Genomic DNA, 18,166 nt, shown 5'->3' with positions numbered 1-18,166 from the left:
CTGAGCTCTCAAAAACAAGAAATAAAAGTATTAAAATGGGGGAAATATTACTTAAAATAAGCAAAATTATCTTGAAACAAGTGAAATTCTCTAACATAAAAGCCACCTGGTTAGAAGAAATATCTTGTCAGACAAAAAATAAGTATATTTTGCCTTCAATTAAGATAATTAATCTTACTAAGATTTTAGTTTTTGCAGTGCACCTGCTTCAAGACAGCCACTGTACCTAAAAAGTCTGCAGTTTCTAGTCTGAACAACTACCGCTCTGTGGCACTCACGCCCATTCTGATGAATTGCTTTGAGAAACAGATTCTTCGGCACATAAAGAACAAATCGCTGATTTCAGGAAAAAGGAGATAAAGACACACACTCCTGTCTACATCAGTGGAGCTGAGGTGGAGCAGGTGAACAGTTTCGGATTCCTGGGAATCAGCATCACAGAGAATCTGACATGGTCATCTCACATCTCGATGCTGGTGAAGAAAGCTCAAAAACGCCTGTATTTCTTAAGAAAGCTTAAGAAGCCCAAAGTCCCGTGCCAAGTTCTTGTCAATTTTTACAGAGGAGCAACAGAAAGCATCCTGACTGGAAACATCACAAACTGGCATGGGATGTGCACGGCCCAGGACCACAGGGCTTTTCAGCGGGTGATTAAAATTGCTCAGAAGATCATTGGTACCCATCTCCTGAGCTTCATATCAGTAAGGTGAGGTGAGGTGCCTACGCCTACGCATACTTTTATATTACTGCATATTGTCTGCTACATAGCAGAAGGGAGTTGCAGACTCAAATTCACTTTACAAACTGTTGTAATGTGACAAATAAATCTACCTTGTACCTTGGACTTTGTACCTTGTACATTAATTTGCATATTAGAAAAATTATTATAACACAATGCCTCTCTCATCAAGCAATCAAATTTTAACAAACTGATTAAATTAACTAAGATCAGTATTTTTTCCCAAATAAAAAATGGCAATTATACAGTTTGTTTCACTTTTCAGTCTTACAAACGCAGCTGTGTCCTTGAATTTAAAAAATATATGGTTTTAGGCAGTTATCATCATGGAGCAGGGAATGGGACCAAACAACAAATAAGCTTACACTGCCTCCAAGTGGGCAATATATATTATTGCATGATGACATCTTGGATTTTATGCACGTGCAGAACGTGAGGTAGGCCTGCCAAGGACATGTTTGGTTGAGTACAGTAATTCAATTCAATTCAAATTAGCTTTATTGGCATGAATGTGTAACAACAACATTGCCAAAGCATCATACATACAACATAAGAACAATCAACCCCATACATTTCATTAAACAAGTAATTAAAGCGTAAAGTAATCAAAGCGTATGTGTGTTTGTGTAAAAAAAACAATGAAGAAATATTAAAAATTAAAATTAAATAAATAAATAAAACAGTAAGTGTGTGTGTGTGTTAAAAAAATATTAAAAATAAATACACAAAACAGTAAGCGTGTGTGTACAGTACAGAATGTGTAGAATATTTGTAAAGTATTAAATGAAATTGTTATACTGCATTTATAATATATTTTAGAATCACTACCTACTCACGCATCACGCAGTCACTCCTAGTACTCAAATAAATAATTACTTTCTTTAATTTGTCATTAAATTTATTTAATTTGTCATTAAATATCTCAACAGCATGGCACATACTTCTTTAATGGGCTTATTCCAGGTCAGCCTTACATGTCTTTCAACTGAATTGTTTTTACTATGACTGACCACATTTCCAAGCCAGTCTTAGAAACATGGAACTCTAGAGGGATTTATATTTGTAAAGGATTTCAGCATCACATACATTTACTTTAAATCTTTAATTCCCCCAAGAAACAAACAAATAAACAGACAGATGTTTAGATGACTTTTATCACTTATTTGAAAATCATAAAAGCTACCCCAAAGTGCTGCCCCATAACTCAAACTGATAATGTTTAGAAATGTTGCTGTATGGACAGTCATGACTACTAGTTACATTTTCTACTAAAGAACTGTTAAGATTAAACTCTATGGCAGTAAAGTGCTCTCCCATCTTCTCCTGAAGATGAAGCAGCAGAGGGCAGATGAGCTGGGTCTGAGCTTGGTCTGAATTTATAATATTAATTGGTAAAAATGCTGACAGCTGAAAAATGTCTGCTCACATAACTGAGTCATCAGCCCCAGCTACATAAGTTATGATTGTCATAACTCAAGATTAGATCAGAGAGGCAAGCTGGTCCCCCGATGAATAACAACACTCAGTCACTCAAATTGACTTATTAGGGCACTGAAGGATTGTTGCTCCAGCTAATCTGACAAACAGTTCCAATTTGCATAAGACAGACTTGAGAAGAGGGCAGTATAGGACAGCAGCAGAAACTCCAGCCACTGATATGCAGCACATTTTTATTTCCTTTACAGTTCAGACATTCAGGTCACTGGTTTCCAGTCTTTTCTTTTTGTCACACATACCCTAACACTACTCCATTACTGTCAGCTATTTCCCCATTCTATTTGTCTGTTTCAACATTTTATGAGGCTGTGGCTCTGGAGGTAAAGTGGGTCATCTGCTAATCAGAAGGTCGGTGGTCTTACAGTCTGCATGTCAAAGTGTCCTTGGGCAAGATACTGAACCCAAATCCAGATTGGCTGCGTGAATGATTAGTTTCTACTTCTGATGAGCAGTTGGCACCTTGCATGGTAGCCACTGCCATCACTGTGTGAATGTGTGTGTGCATGGGGTGAATCTGACATGTAGCGTACAGCGCTTTAACTGGTCAGAAGACTAGAAAGCCGCTATACAAGTACAGACCATTACCATTTACTTTTAGCTAACAATTTTTTCTCCTTTACTTTTAGCTAACGATTTGAACCATTTTCCTTTACAATTAGCTTTTTCAATCATATATCCATAACTTTTAGCTATTTCAACTGTTTCTCCATTACTTTCAGCTAACTATTTCAACCAATTTTCCACTACTGTAAACTAAGTGTTTCAACTTCTCCGCTTGCATGCTAACTAGTTAACATGCACTCATCCCCCCCCTCTTTATTTATTCAGGGAACTTCGCTGAGAGCAACCTCTCATTTGCAGGAAGGCTCTGATCACATTCACACCTGTAAGCTGCCCAGTACAACCACAGCCTGGTCTGCTGGCCACTGAATAACTCCACTGGAGCAGTTGGGGTTATGTGCCTTGCTCAAGGGTACCTCAGTGGTGGTAAATGAGGGATGGCAAGCCCTGCTTGTTTTTATTTTCCACACCCAGATTTTATCCTGTCGGTATGGGGATTGAACTGGTCACCTCCCTGTCACGAGCTCGCTTCTCTAACGTTTGGGCCACCACTGCCCCAATTTCAGGTACAGGTACACCTATATTTCTAAAAATTAAATCATACTTTCTCTCTTTATTACTTAATCTAATCCAAAATCTTTTCATATTACCCCTAGCTAGTGAAGAAGTACCCCCTAGGGTATAGAGTAACCCTGGTTGGGAATCACTGATTGAGATGATGATCATCTTCAGAGCATGTGCAATGAGGGACACTGGCAGGACATGCGGTTGATGCATATGTTAGGACTTGGGAGTGAGAACAGGTTGGGTTGATGAGTGGATCAATCAGTGACCATTCTGTTATTGGATTGTCAATGCAACCACCAAGCCACATGACATGTTGTTGACAAATGATACTTGCAAAATCAGGAAAACATCCACACAAACTGTCCCTTGAAGTTCTGGAGAGGGAAAAACTGGTCGTTCAAGTAGGGGTAGTCAATGTGTTAGAATAAAAATAAAGATTTTACATAATGTGTCCAAGCTGCTGATGAAGGACTAAGGATAAAAAAAACTGGAAACAGGAAGAGAGTTTCAGATGGATTAATTGCTCTGTACACCGTGAGCTGCCAAAATAGGTCAAGCACCCATTTTGGCAGAACATTGAACCATTTGCTATGAAATGCTCATTCTACTTCATGGCATGTTAAGTTTCTTCACTTTCTATGGAGTACAAGCTTTCTTTCTTATTTTTTTTCTTCATTTTTATCACAATCTTCACAATAAGTGTGTATATAATTCTTGCTCGTTATAAAGCTGTAAATGTAAAGTGTACAAACACTTTTTGTTGCTATGTCGTAGTTTAACTTTCATGCTTAATCTCTCTTATGCCCAGTGGCTTATCAACCATTCACACTGAGTAGCATAGTACCTCTGAACCACACTGGTCACTGTAGGCCTTTTGTTCACCACTGAGAAAAGATTAGACAGTTTTTGCATTTTACCATTACATTGATAGCATGTCTATGAATATCCTACTGCAGTATCCTGTGTGTCACCACACTCAGCAGAAATCAGGCTTCTATGAGAGTGAATTTCACTTATAGCAACAGAAAAAATGTCTTCCTTTAAAGCAGGAAACTAATATGTTGAAATCACTGGAAGAAAAGAGATCTTGCAAGGTCAAAGTACAGCGGTAGTTATTCAGAATAGGTGTGATGGTTAAGAATTCTTTGTGGTACTAAGGTAAATATGTAGAATAATTACATTACAAAAACTTTTATACTATGCAACATACAGCACAGCACCCCTGCAGAAGTTAATGATCCAGTATCTAACCTCATTAAGAACCTAATGGAACAGACATGTCAGTATAAGTTATACTAATATTCAAGACAACAAACCTATCTTTTTATTCAATATTATTTTTAAATTGCAGGTTAGAGCAATGTAATGATGTGTACAACCACGCCCACATGTGTTAGGAGGCCTGTCTTCTGGTCACACTGTACTTGCTTTGCATATCAACTTTACAACATTTAAATCATAACTGCAGACATCTTCTGTCATTATTTTGCAGAGGCCACAGTAAGAGACGTTTCTGACCATGAATATGTTATCACTTTCAGTTTTTGCTCTTTTGATAATCTGTTGTTTGCCTCTAATGTCAGCAACGGTTGTTCAAGATTTTAATCACGTGGAGAGATGCAAGGACTCCCTGTATATGGGGACACCACCGCGGGGGCTCACCGGCACCAAACTGAAGAAGATCTGCCAACGTTATGCAGACAAACCTCGCTATGTGACCCTGTACGACTCCCAAAAGAGGATTCCAGTTTACTCGGCTTATACCTTCAAGAAGACAGAGGGAGACAGACGTGTGGACTACCCATGGATGTATGAGCCACAGGTCAGAGGCTTGTCTTTGAGTATTTGGTCTAGTTTGTTTTTCAAAAATGACAAACACTTAAAGGTGTGTTCATTCATTCGTTTAACCAGGTAACCCATAAAATGTCATACAGGAAGCCTCTTAGAGAGGGTTAGGGTTAGAGTGAGAAAAAAGAAGCCTCATAGACAATACTGGCTGAGCATTTTTTCCCACTATATCATAAAACTACTGTAAGTGCTCTTCTGTGTCTCCCCAGCTGGCTGAAGTCGATGGAAATGGAAACATGCTGCCCTTCCCTACTGGTTACCTGCACATGAAGTTTGAGGACAGCCAGGCAGTCCTGGATGACTACTCTGATGTGGTCCTGTATGAGAGAGGTCACCTGAACCCGGACCAGCACCAGTCCACCCCACACGACCGGGCTGCCACATACACTCTCACCAACGTGGTCCCAGAGATACGGGAGTTCAATATCGGGCCTTGGCGTGAGTATGAGGAGCGGATCCGGGTACGCCTCAACAACTTCTGCCGCGGCACGGCATACATCGTCACCGGAGTGACCACCAGAGGCAACATGATCCGTCGAAACAACCAGGACCGCGTGGCCATCCCCGAAGATGTGTGGTCCGCATACTGCTGCACCGAATACGACCGCAACGCCCCCCACGATGTTCGCATCCGCTTCCCGTCCCACGCAGCCTTCGCCAAAAACGCCAAAGAGGGCAACAGCGTTCATGAGCTGACGGTCCAGGAACTTGAGAACTTTCTGAAAAATCATATGGATGTTGACCAGAACCTTCAGATCTTTTATGACAACTGCATCTCTCCCTCACCCCTTCCTCTTTACCTCCAACATACTATCTGAAAGCTCTCTGAGTTTAGCCCTTCTGTGTGCACGTGGATTTCTTCAAAGTTAAGATGCATAATGGTAGACAATTGTGCCTTTTTGTGCTCAAGAGTAATGAAAAAAATCTTATAATGTGAGAATACCCTTTAACTTTAAGTAAAAATTGCCCTTGCAGCTCAGTTATTTTTGTACCCTTGAAAAGTTATAAAAAGAAACTAAATTGCTCTTTCTTCAGTTGAAAAATGAGTGTGTTCTTTCATTAAGTCTGTTCTTAAAATATATAATAACAAATACCATGATTATTGTACCGGAAAGCAACCTTGTTGTGAGAGTGAGTATAATAGGCCTACAGATGTATGGTGTGTTATGTAAATTGGCTCATCTAATAAAATATCTTAATTTACCTGTCTATATTGTGAATGTGTTATCAGTTATACAATAAAACGCTTAAATGCGTAAAATACTGAACTAAAAGTTTGCAGTTCGAAATGTGCTAAGAGACTAAAAGACAGAAAAACAACCAGTCCTCATCTTTTACTAAAGCCGAGGTCCCCTGAAGTCATTAAGCTTTAAGCTGAGAAATAGCTTCTTTTTGTCATACCTTTGGACATATGTGAGTTTCAATGTTTTGTCAGTTATAAAAATTGGATGTGACTTTTATGGCTGTTTGATAGGTTTTATTGTCTTTAATCATTTAGTTAATCTACAAGTAATAAAAGCCTTTTGAATAGCATAAAAAATCCATGGACAACTGCTTTTGTTGTAAAGTTATAAAAGTTTTCAATAAACCAAGGATCTGAGAACCCTTACTTAGCATCTAAACTGTATTATTTAAAAGACAACGAAAACATATCTGGGTGTCCAATGAAAAATTAAACAAAATATTACTTCTGTGAATATCACATCATAAAAGCATATTTGACTTTTCATAATTTAAAAAGTAGTTTTTGGTTTCATGTGTTGCTGAAGTCGTCTTTAAAGTTTTTGAGAATGATGTTTCTATTTGCAATTCTAGAGAGGGAGATGCTTTCTGAGCTGTTATAGCTGTGTAGCATTATCAGGCATCTTCCCAAAATGAAAATAAAAAAAATTCAATAGGCTTGTTAATTTGGATTAAAAACTGCCTAACCCAAATTTCTGAAGCAGCAGGCCTTTCCTATACATTATAGTTGCACACTGCCATCTAGTGAGGGAGGTGAAGTATTTTCTGTGCTCAGTGCTTACAGGATAAACAGAGTTATTATTATCTGCGGTGGTAATTGGATTGAGTGCGAAAGAAAAATGCTATGACATTACCATAGGCATTAGTCATATCAACAATTGTGCAATCTATTTACGATGAATCTGCGGAAGTTATAATAAAGATGATTTTGATTAATACAGTGCACATCAAGCATAAGAGTACCCACTGGGGTCGAATAACTTGCTTTTTATTGCAGCAATAATTCATGCCAGATATTCTAAACCAAAAGTAAAGATTTAGTATTCCAGATATGACTACAATTACTGCCCCCGGGTTGTGTGCTTCCGTCAACCAGGCAAGTTGCAGTCTACATGCATGTCTGTCCAGACTCATAATATATGTAGTGAATACTTGGAAGGAATTGAATAATGGAATTCATGGAGAAATAAATAGAAGTTATCACTATAAAAATCACATGATTCCAGTGAATCTGCATTGTTGAACTGATTAATCAAGGATTATAATCAATGTACTGGTTAAACAGGTACACATGTACTTGATTACTATGTAAAGATGGATTCTTATAGAGTGTATCTGGTGTTTTTTTATTTATTTTTAGATGCGAAGCCTCTCTATGAAATCTCGGTAAAACTCACTCATTAGCAGGATCATGATTAGCTAGGAGCACTCCATTACGTTGTTTGAAGTGATTGTGACGACGCTTGAAATTCAGAATGAGGCAGGAAGTGAAAAGGAGAAAAGATGAGATGGAGGAAAGCCCGTACTGTGCTAGCTCATTGTGTCTTCCCAGTGAACATTTTGAGGTCACAATGACCTTTGACCTTGGAGTCAAAAGTGTGATCTATTTAGTGTCCGACCAACTGTGAAATCAGGTCACAATCTCCCCTTCTGTTCCTCAGTTATGGTGTTGAATAATGGCCAAAAAGGTTTTTTTCCGGGACATTATGATGTCACAGTGACCTTGACCTTTGACCACCAAATTCTAATTAGTTCATCCATGAGTCCAAGGGGACGGAGAAGTTGACCTTTGACCTTATGGATCTAAAATTTAATCACTTAGTCATTTTATTATATTAGACATTTATATTAGACAATTTTGACATAATTAGTGTATGAATTCTTGAGTTATGGCAAAAAACGTCACAATGACCTTGACCTTCGACAACCAAAAACAAACCCATCAGTGAATCCTTGAGTCCAAGTGGAGGTTTGTGGCAGATGAAATGAAATTCCCTTCAGGTGTTCCTGAGATATCGCGTTTATGAGCATGGGATGGACGTGAGGTCACAGTGACCTTGACCTTTTACCTTTAATCACCAAATTCTAATTAGTTCATCTTTGAGCCCAAGTGGACTTTTGTGGCAAATTTGAAGAATTTTCTGAGAAATTTCTGAGATATCGCGTACACAAGAATGGTATGGATGGACAACCTGAAAACATAAGGCCTCTGGCTACGGCGCAGTTATTAAAAATTCTTCACTTGTGCAATGCAATATTTGACTTTTTCCTCTCACTCTGTTCTCTTCTTAAACATCAACAAAAAAAACTTTAAAAAATGCTTGCAACAAAGCTGCAGGCAGGGCTTGCATATTGAAATGATCTATCTTTATTGTTTTCCAAAGTAATTATCTTAGTTTACCTGTGATATTTACAATACCAAGAATGTTATTGGGGGAAAAAAAATCACTGATTCGAGTGACTTTGGAGAGGTGAAAACCGGTGCAACATAGTCTAAAAGTGCTTATTCACCACTACAACCCTGAAATAAATGTGCAAACAAAGATAGTCACTTATTTCCACATCAGGGCTTGAATGAATGATAAGCCATGCCACACTTTCTCCAACAGCACCAGTGCATTAGTCTGTTCCAGTATATTTGCTATAATATTGATTTGTGTACAGCAGCTGAATAAACACAGATCAGAGGACGGTTCATCAAACTGGTGCTGCCAAGTTATTGTAGGCTTTGAAATTCAAAGACCTCATTGAATGAAAGTCAGAACTCAGTTTGTGTGGCTTGGAAAATGAAATCATGGGAAACTGCACATTAGGAGGATACATTTATAGTGAAAGCTAGCTATATGCTAGACAACAACCAAACTGACAAAACAAAAAATGATGATGTCTTCAAAGCCTTACCCACTACTACAGCAATAAAGACAGTTACACTGGTCAAGACTAGTAATAAGGGATAACCGTGTCAATCTTAGTGTGTCTTTTTGGTGTTAACCGTTCTCTCTCTGAACAACCACATCATTTCCTTCTTACTTAAAAAAAAAGAAAAACCAACAATCATCCCCACTTCTCTCAAGCTCCAACAATCAGTATTTTAAATATTGAATTAAATGGCTGGATGTGAGATTCATTTGGGAGTCACTCACAGTGACAGACCCAACCAACCAACCAACCAACCAACCAACCAACTAACTCTACAAAGCTTGTTAGCCTCTTTAAAATGTATGTCCCACAAATGTACTGTTTGATTCAGGCTCTCCATTTTCAACTGTTTCCAGCAGCTACGGGCCGCAATTAGGAGCAAAACATTTGCTATACCTACTTTACAATTCAAAAAAGCAAATACACAAAGTTAGCAATGAAGCTCGCTAGCTAGTAAAACAAGTCAAACACAGCAGCTAACTAAAGAGGTATTTTTTCTCAGGAATAGGTGGAGACCAAACCAGACCTAAATGGTGGCCAGAAACACACAGAATTAAAGTTAAAGTTGCTTTGTGTCTGCTGGTTGTGTAAATAAGCAACTGAACGCTAACCGGTTAGCCATAACAAAGTCTTAAAGCTGCTGTGGTTTGTGTGTACCCACATGTTGTGTCCTTCTGTTGTGTGCAAAAGTAACATAGCTTTAATACTGCATCTCTTTGACAAAAACGGCAAAGCCTTTGTTTAAGAATGTCTTTTAATGTTTTCCAGTTCAGATACACAACATACAGTGTGTAATAGCCTCTATTTGAAATAGAAATATTAACTTTAATTCTTTCAACCCCTCCTGGTCATAATGCTCTCTCACAGTATCTTGAGCTTCAAGCAGGTTACTGAATCCGACTAAATGAAACAGACAAACAGGTGCAAGCCTTCACTTTACCATCCCAGCAATACATGTTGTAATAAGAAGATTTTTGGGTCCTTGTGATGCTTTATATTTTTCTTATTTTTTCCTCTTACTTTAAGCCAACATCAAAACTGTAGTGTAAACATTTAAACTTGGTGAGTGTGCTTCCATTTTCTGCTGGCTGTCCAAACCATAGTTTCAAACAAACAAACAAACAAACAAACAAAAAAACTGTCTTTGCAGTGCTGTTTTTGTCAGTGTGGGCAAGTCAAACTCACATTATAGAGCTGGGTTAATAATCCCATAAACAGAATGTGCAGACAAAACTGCAAAATGTAGCAAAACCACAAACATGGTTAGAGTCTGAAGACCAAAAGAGTACAAAGGATTTCACAACCTCCCAATTACAGGTTATACTGTATGACAATGCTCAAGACAATGTGAGACACTAACAATTAAGTCCAACAGCATCACAAGAAATTCCTTGATTTGTTGTTTGTTTTGAGCACATTTGAAACATCTGCCCGATCTCATTTATCTGCCTCATTTTTTGATTCATCCCTATTTTCCCTTCCCTCATCCATTCCCTGCAGCTGTTCTTTGGCTTTTTAAACAATGAAAGGACTCATTTCACTCAAAAGCTGCCTTTGTGCCATATATACAGCCCTATTTGCAGTAAGGGCATTTTTATCACCACAATATCAAGGCTAACCTGAGCCGTCAGCATTCCTTTCCGTGTTTTTGTTGACCTCAACCTTGCTGTGAGTTTTTTTCCTCCTCAAAATTATTCCTGTATGTTAACAGATGTATTCATGTGCCCATAACTTATTGGAATTTGCTCTTGAGATGTAGGAAATAAAGTAGAATCAAACATACGCATGTGAGTCATCTAAACTTGCACCTGTTGTCACAAAGAAAATATCCGGCCAATCACTCAAACCAAACGACAAACATAATATTTACAAATTCCAGTTTGTTCTCTTACACTTAAAAAATGTACAGTTTGTTTCATGTGTTGGTTTTTGTTCTTTTGTCCTCGCAGCTCGCTCCAGTCCAGTGTGAGGGATGGCAGTCTGGCTCCAGAGTGTTGTTATCCTAAGCAGACAGGATACAGAACATTACAAGAAGGGTGAAGGAACCCCCTCGACTTGCTTTTGTGGTACATGGTGTATGAGTAATGTCTGTCATTAGAGATTAAAAAAAAAAAAAGAAAATCAGGTTTTTAGAATGCATCCTCTGTGCATTGACAGATCATACTGTAGCATACAAGCTAATTTGTCATCACGATTGAATCACTGTCGGCATTTGTCCACTGTTGTCCTAATGTCAGTGGGGTTTTTTTTCTTTTCAGAATTGTCCGGAGTGTGACCCGTCTCTGTGTTCAGTTGTGCGAAAGATGTGAAACGCTCGTACAAGGCTTTCTCACCGTCATAAATATATCTGATCCTTTCTCCCACCTTGCAGATGGGAGAATCATGAAACAACAAAAGAGCAGACGAAAAGATAACTGTCAGGCAGTCTTCAAACACTTGAAGCATGTGGTTAATGTCAGTCACAGACATAAACCTTATTCAGACTATTCATATCAAGTAGTCGTTTCTTTTTTTTTTTGTAACTTAAAAAAGTGCTATCTTCAGGTGAGATTGAGATACAGTGACTGCAAACTTGAATGTTGCAAAAGGTAAAGAGAAACAGAGCTAAAAGAGGGAGGAAAGAAAAAGGCTTTCATCAGTCTTTCTGGTAGTTTTGCGGCACAGCCTCAGTGTTAGGAAATGAAAAAAATAAAGAGGAAATATTTACTCTGTTATAATCATAGTTTTACACAATATTCATCTCTTAATACTTTAATACCTTTTTGAAGTACCACAAAGTGCAGCTGATATTAAAATAGAAAATGAAAATGATTTACAAAATTAAAACAAATCAATGAAGAACAAGGCAAATCATCAAAATGAAAAAACAAACTTCTCTGTCCACACTCTTTATAAAAAAAACATCATGCAAATATCCCAGACAGCAAAGTAGTTAATAAAACGTTATATTCTGTTTTTTTTAAAACGAGGATATATTGAATCTGATGTCCTTTTAAAAGAAGAGACCAGCCACAGTGCAACACTGAGTGAAACAAAAAAAAACGAAGAGTGTGTGGATCAAAAAGAAAGATGAAGGGGTTGGCACTTTTTATGATGGTAATTCCTTTTGTAAGATACAGTCAGGATGGACCCCTCCAGGCTGTCCACTGGACGCCAGTGAAAGAGGAACTTTATCACAGTACTTGGCACCAAGAATGCTGGTAAAAACGAGATATCAGAATATCTTTTTTTTTTCATTCATATCCTTACAATTTATTAATAATACATCATTTACATTTGTGTTTTTGTATAAAAGACTCCAAAAGGAAAAGAGAGTCTAGAAGTGATTGCGGGAAAGAGGAAAGAAGTGACGATGGAAATGGATCATGTCAGTGGATTAATAAAAAGAGCTACAACGGCAGATGCAGAGAGAGATAGAGTGTGAGGCAGCGAAAAGAGAGAAGCAGTTAAATGGTCTGAGATGGGAATACAGACAGAGAGATAATGAGCGAGAAACAAATAAAGTAATGGACATGATTAGAGCTTGTGCGGCGGAGATGCAGTGAGTTCTAATGGGCAGCCTGGATTCCAGGTTGCATCCCACAGACTGTGTATGATTCAGTTATTTCCTGTACCGCCCCAACAGTTGAAGCCCCAATCTGGAAATGTTCTGAAAGCAGCATTTGTGAGTATACAGATTTTAAAAAAAAACAACAACTTTTGATTGCATTTAGGTCGCATCCTAACTGAAAACAGGGACATAAATTTGTAAACAGCAGAAATTAAGTTTTCAATTCAATGAAAAACTCGTGCTTAAATGTCAAATAGTTCATCCCGGCACTTCCAGTGCTGTCAGTACATTTCACACCAAACAAAAGTCTCCAAAATCAGAACACAGAGACAGCTGGGACATAGTGCTCAACATGGGGTGCCAAATTTCACTTCCAGATTGGGCCTTTAAAGCTGCAATTTGTAAGTTTCAAGAAATCACCGCTTTATGACAGACAGCTGGTTGGGGCATATGTCGCCTCATACAAAGCTGCTCACTACTGTATTATCTTTTCACTAAACGAATGAAAATTAATATATGTATTCTATGTCAAACATAGTTTTACACTGACACAACGACACATGCGCAAAACAACCAAGCTACCCATCAGATGCCAGAGTGACTGTGATTAGCTCAATACCTCTTTGAGAGAGAGAGAGCTATAAGCTTAAAGCTGGTGCGTTTGGTGGCTCACCTAAGCAAGAGATACTGAAACAGGGCAAAGCAGTATGAACCTATGATGGCAGGGTACAGGGTAGTTTTTTAATCAACTCCCCCTTGATTTATGATTATATTTTAGAGGTATTTCACTGCTTAAAATCTTACAAACTGCAGCTTTATTTGAGGGCTTAATGAGAAAAGACAAAGATACAGTAAAGGAGAATAGAGGGCGGTGAGGGTGGAGTTTGTATCGAGCAGTTTGTGTGGTGCGTCTCTGTAAGCCCAGAGTGGGGTTGTGCCTGGTCCTATACACGGGTGGTGGAGTGTTGGTGTGGCAGGGCATTGTTGCTGTGGCTGGGGACAGGTGTAGTGGAGGGGGCTGGGACGGGTGGATAAGTGTTGAAGGGGTGGAGGGGCTGCATGCTGCTGATGGTGCTGGGGATCATTGTGATGGTGTTGGCTGTCATCAGTGGCACATCCTCCGGTGCCCGCCGCAGGGCAAGCGTGTAGTCAGGTGGGCACACGGGAGGCCTCAGGGGTTCCAGGTCACCGTGGATGCCGCGGGAAGGGAGCGGTGTGCAGTGCTCCAGCTCCACTCTTTGCTGCTTCATCTGCAGCGACATTAGCTCCTCCTCCTGAGTCAGCGCCAGGTCATTGTGTGGTGGGGCTCCTACTACTCCCATACCAACACCCATGCCCATTGTGGTGCCACGTTGCGGGGACAGCCGGCGGTGGCGTCTCTGCATGAGTTCATGGCGCTTATCCCGTTTGTAGTAAAGGGCGGCAAAGGCCAGCACATTCAGGAAAAGAAGCGAGGCACCCACAGCTACTGTCACACTCAGCTCGGTGGAGTAGTCCCTTGTCTCACTTGGGAAGGGAGAATAGCGGGGTCTCTCTGAACCGTAGGGCTCAGGATCAGGAGGATAGGTGGAGATTACAGGGTGGCGTGTGGAACGGGTGCCAGGGCTGTGAGGGCCCTTCCAGCGGTTGGTGCCTCCGGGCGGCAGTCGAGTTGTGATTGAGCTAATGATTTCCTTGTGGAGACTGTGGAGATGTGGCACCAGCTCCAGCCAGAAGGCCACCTTGTTGGCCCGGTAGTTGTCTCTGACACGAGGCTTCAGGCCGATATGCAAGTACTGCTTGTCTTTGGAGCTGAACTTGGTCCAAATGACCTCCTCAAAGCGGTTGGGCTTGGTGTGGATGAACGTGGTATCCTGAGGAACTGGTAGGTTAGGGTCCCTGGAAGAGAGAAATAACAGAATCAAAACATAACAAACAAATTTGTTATTACGTTATGAATTCTGGATCATTTAGAAGTTTTTCACTTAGCATTGCCTATGATGCTAATACAGTAATTCAATGTATCAAAACACAAGAGATGATATGCTATTTGAGGTGAGCACCTGTGTAGAAATCTGATTTGGATTTTAGCATAAAGAACGCCTCAGAAAGAGCAGGTGCTTTACGTTACTGTATGGATGTTGAGCAGACCTAAAGTTGCATGAATGTGATTCATGTCGTGGCATAAACAAAAATGAGCTCTGATACAAGCAAGGCTATTTTGCTAACTGAATCTTTTGTTTCATTTCAGTCAGCAGTGTTGTTAATGATTGATATTGAACCTTTTTCAGTTTTTAAAGGGGGGCGTGACAGAAAACGTTTGAGAACCACTGGATTAAAGGGACAAAAGTCACCAATGTGAGCTTCTAAAAAGTGTATACTGTACACACTGTGTATTACTTGATATCTCATAGGATAAACGGACTTAATATCAGAAAGTAATTCTTAAATTTGGCATTATACTAACCCTGTTTTGGCAAAGTTGGTCCAGTATGTCATGACTACAGCACTGAGCATTACGTCGTTCTTGGAGAAGTTACAGGGAAACAGGTCAGTGGCTCCCACCATGGGAATCCCAAACACATAAGGGATCTCGTCTCCATGGGCTGCGTCTGCCCACTCTGGCCTTGCCTCGGTCTGACAGTGGTGGTGGAAGGTATAGAAAAAGACAGGCGACTGGAACTCAGCGTGAAGTTTGGCAGTGGCGACAGCCGGGGCCACCCACTGATGGTCCGTGAACAGAGCCAGGAGGGTCTTCCTACGCATGTCACTATTGTCCCTGTCAGCCCAGTCTGTGTACATGAACTTTATGGTTTCCCTCAGGATATCTTTACCTTGAAAGAAACAAAAAGGAATGTGAGTATGCACGCAGTAATAGAGTATGTGGATAAAGGTTTAATTCTGAAATCTGTAACTTTTTTGGTTAAAATATTGTAAAACTGTAGATGTAGTCTCCACTCTGGTTTGTTTTCTTTTGACTTCCTGTCTCTGTGCTGCTATTCAGACTGTGCCAATAAAGTCAGACTAGAGCCAACGCACAGGAAGTAGCACAAACAATATTTACTGTGAACATAGTTTTCTATTGCAATCAATGACTTTCGTTCAGCTGAAGAGCCGTTCACAGAAGAGAGGCAATTTCAAAAGCGGGACACTCTCAAGGGACCGATACAACTGCAAGACTAGGGTCATATGAACGACGAAGCAGGTTAGTTCTGTAGCCTAGCTAGATTGTGTCCTTATAGCTAAGTTAATCAGCGAAGAAGTGCATACCACAAATCTCCTTCTAACACTAATCTGCTCTACAGTGAAGGGGAAAACTCTCCAAATCGTGTTGATCAACCTGTAGTGTTTCTGTATTCATTAACCTCCATTTATTTTTGTCAAAGCTTATAACTGTGTTCTGAATACAAACTCGTAGTTAATTAAATTTTGAAAACTGTTCTGTATATACCCTTGTATTATCAAATGCTTTTCTCATATTCTTTCATGTGTGGGTGCGCAGCTCAGCACACAAATTCCACCAGCTCTGTTCAGAAAGTCTGTCTGGAAAAGCATCAGATAATGAAGAGGACCCATCTTAATGCTACGGAACAGAAAAAAAACTTAAATCATCAATTCCTTCTGAAATATATCCATTGTGCAATAACAAAAAAACAATCATAAAACAGGGTCTTCAAACACAGCCACTTTATCTATCTGTAATAACACCCTGCACAGACAGCAGTAAACAAGCTAGCAGACTAGCCGCCAGCTGTAGTGCTGGCTTGGCTAGCCCCATCGGTCACATGACCCTCACCTTGCAGCAGTGGTGGAAACATTTACTCAAGTACTGTACCTCAATAAAAATTTGAGGTACTTGTACTAATAAGTATTTTAATTTCATGCAACTTTATATTTCTACTTCACTAACTAATTACTTAACAAATTTATATGTTACATAGTTAACATCATAATCATAGTTAGCTACTTTCAGACTAATGCCTCGGCAATCATGATCCAATAATAGGATGCCTAAGTTCTAACTGAGTATCTAATACTTATGTAATTTTATTTAAGTAGAATTTTGATTACATGACTTTATCTTTTAACTAGTAGTAACAAGTATTTTTATAGTATGTGCTACTTTTATTTTGTAAAGGATCCGAGTACTTTTGATTTTCCTCTGCCATCTTTGTTGTAGTTTGAACAACAGTGCCGTGGAGACCAACAACATGTGCAAAGTTAAAGATTTTAGCTTCAAACTAATTAATAGCTCGAGATAAAACAGCGTAGACTGACCATCAGGATATCCATACAGATTGTCCACAAAGTTGGAGATGGTGTAGTCAAACGAGGCTGCTGATATTCCGTCTTCTCCTTCACTGTCATCCACAAATTTCAGGCCCTCTCCCTGGTTGACACCCAGCAATATGTCGTAGTTCAGGAACTCGCCCTGGTGTCACGACAAACACACACAGCATGACATGACAGCATAGAATGTAGTCACACACCAAATGCAAGGAAAAAACAGAAACAATGCAATCATTCGCTGGACGATACCCAGAGAAATCATCTCCGACCTGCTGCATGAGGATCTCAGGGTCATCAGGCACCACGTCCCCATCTACCACAGGTCCGAAGGCGATGTGATAGCGTGCAGGCTGGATGTCTTGGTCAACTAGCTCCCGGAAACTCTTCCTCCTCAAGCAGTCCACCAAATCAGCCATGTCCCCCAGAGTGCAGCCAACCTTCCTCGCCAGGATCTTGGTGTACATCACAGGTCGGTAGTTGACTGCCCAGCTGGAGATGGCTGAGCCACTCTGAGCGATGGCCCTCTGGAACAGGCCTACACAGAACCAGATAAAGAAAGCAGATAAAGAAAACATATAGAAAACCCACAATCACTTCTCTCTCTCTCAGTTCAGCATCATTTATTTCCCTCTGACACACTTTTGCTAGGAGCTGGCCTTACAGTGTGAATGCTTTCAATAATGCATATGTTGGAGGAGGAGCAATTGTAGAGTATTACATACAAAGCATCATGAAGTAGATATTCTGCTGCTTTTCATAGCAGACAGAATCTTAATGAACATTAGGAAAATTAAGTGCTTCCATTACATACAACGAGAGACAGCAGCAAGAAAAATGGTGACAACTCTACACACAGCAGTGGGCTTGATGGCTGTGTTGGATAAAGCGAGAAAGACAGAAAGAAAGACACAGAGAGAAAGAAAACTGCTTGCACTGTTGCGCCGCTACACTGTTATGTAAAGTGGCTTGCTGTC

General features: G+C 39.8%; 2 protein-coding genes across 7 annotated transcripts in view; one reads left to right on the top strand and one right to left on the bottom strand.

Moving 5' to 3' along the window:
- The first annotated feature begins 672 nt into the window (after window positions 1-672).
- On the top strand, window positions 673-6,403 carry LOC123962794 (endonuclease domain-containing 1 protein). Of its 3 annotated transcripts, none has more exons than XM_046039145.1 (3): window positions 673-706; window positions 4,948-5,186; window positions 5,422-6,403. In XM_046039145.1, the coding sequence occupies exons 2-3, from the start codon at window positions 5,001-5,003 to the stop codon at window positions 6,028-6,030; spliced, it is 795 nt and encodes a 264-aa protein (XP_045895101.1). In that variant the 5' UTR covers window positions 673-706; window positions 4,948-5,000; the 3' UTR covers window positions 6,031-6,403. The 3 variants fall into 3 exon arrangements, with proteins under 3 accessions (XP_045895101.1, XP_045895099.1, XP_045895100.1); XM_046039143.1 differs by lacking the exon at window positions 673-706 and adding an exon at window positions 3,136-3,363; XM_046039144.1 differs by lacking the exon at window positions 673-706 and having other exon boundaries at window positions 4,764-5,186.
- A 3,706-nt stretch (window positions 6,404-10,109) lies between these two features.
- The window catches only part of nlgn2b (neuroligin 2b), a 65,863-nt gene continuing 57,806 nt past the window's right edge, over window positions 10,110-18,166 (bottom strand). For all 4 annotated transcript variants that reach the window (XM_046038836.1, XM_046038833.1, XM_046038835.1 and 1 more), the window contains 4 exons: window positions 17,462-17,727; window positions 17,181-17,334; window positions 15,370-15,736; window positions 10,110-14,801 (listed from right to left, as the gene is read on the bottom strand). In XM_046038836.1, coding sequence (XP_045894792.1) covers window positions 13,868-14,801; window positions 15,370-15,736; window positions 17,181-17,334; window positions 17,462-17,727 — 1,721 coding nt within the window. In that variant the 3' untranslated portion in view covers window positions 10,110-13,867. The remainder of the gene's footprint in view (window positions 14,802-15,369; window positions 15,737-17,180; window positions 17,335-17,461; window positions 17,728-18,166) is intronic.

The sequence above is a fragment of the Micropterus dolomieu genome, linkage group LG23 (genome assembly GCF_021292245.1).
Source record: "Micropterus dolomieu isolate WLL.071019.BEF.003 ecotype Adirondacks linkage group LG23, ASM2129224v1, whole genome shotgun sequence".
Classification (NCBI taxonomy): domain Eukaryota; kingdom Metazoa; phylum Chordata; class Actinopteri; order Centrarchiformes; family Centrarchidae; genus Micropterus; species Micropterus dolomieu.
This window is presented reverse-complemented; position numbering and strand designations above follow the sequence as displayed.

Coding starts and splice junctions, on each gene's coding strand:
- LOC123962794 (XM_046039143.1), top strand. CDS start 3,228: ATGAGGGATGGCAAGCCCTGCTTGTTTTTATTTTCCACACCCAGATTT. Junction 3,364..4,947: donor CACCACTGCCCCAATTTCAG/GTACAGGTACAC, acceptor CTCTAATGTCAG/CAACGGTTGTTCAAGATTTT. Junction 5,187..5,421: donor CATGGATGTATGAGCCACAG/GTCAGAGGCTTG, acceptor GTGTCTCCCCAG/CTGGCTGAAGTCGATGGAAA.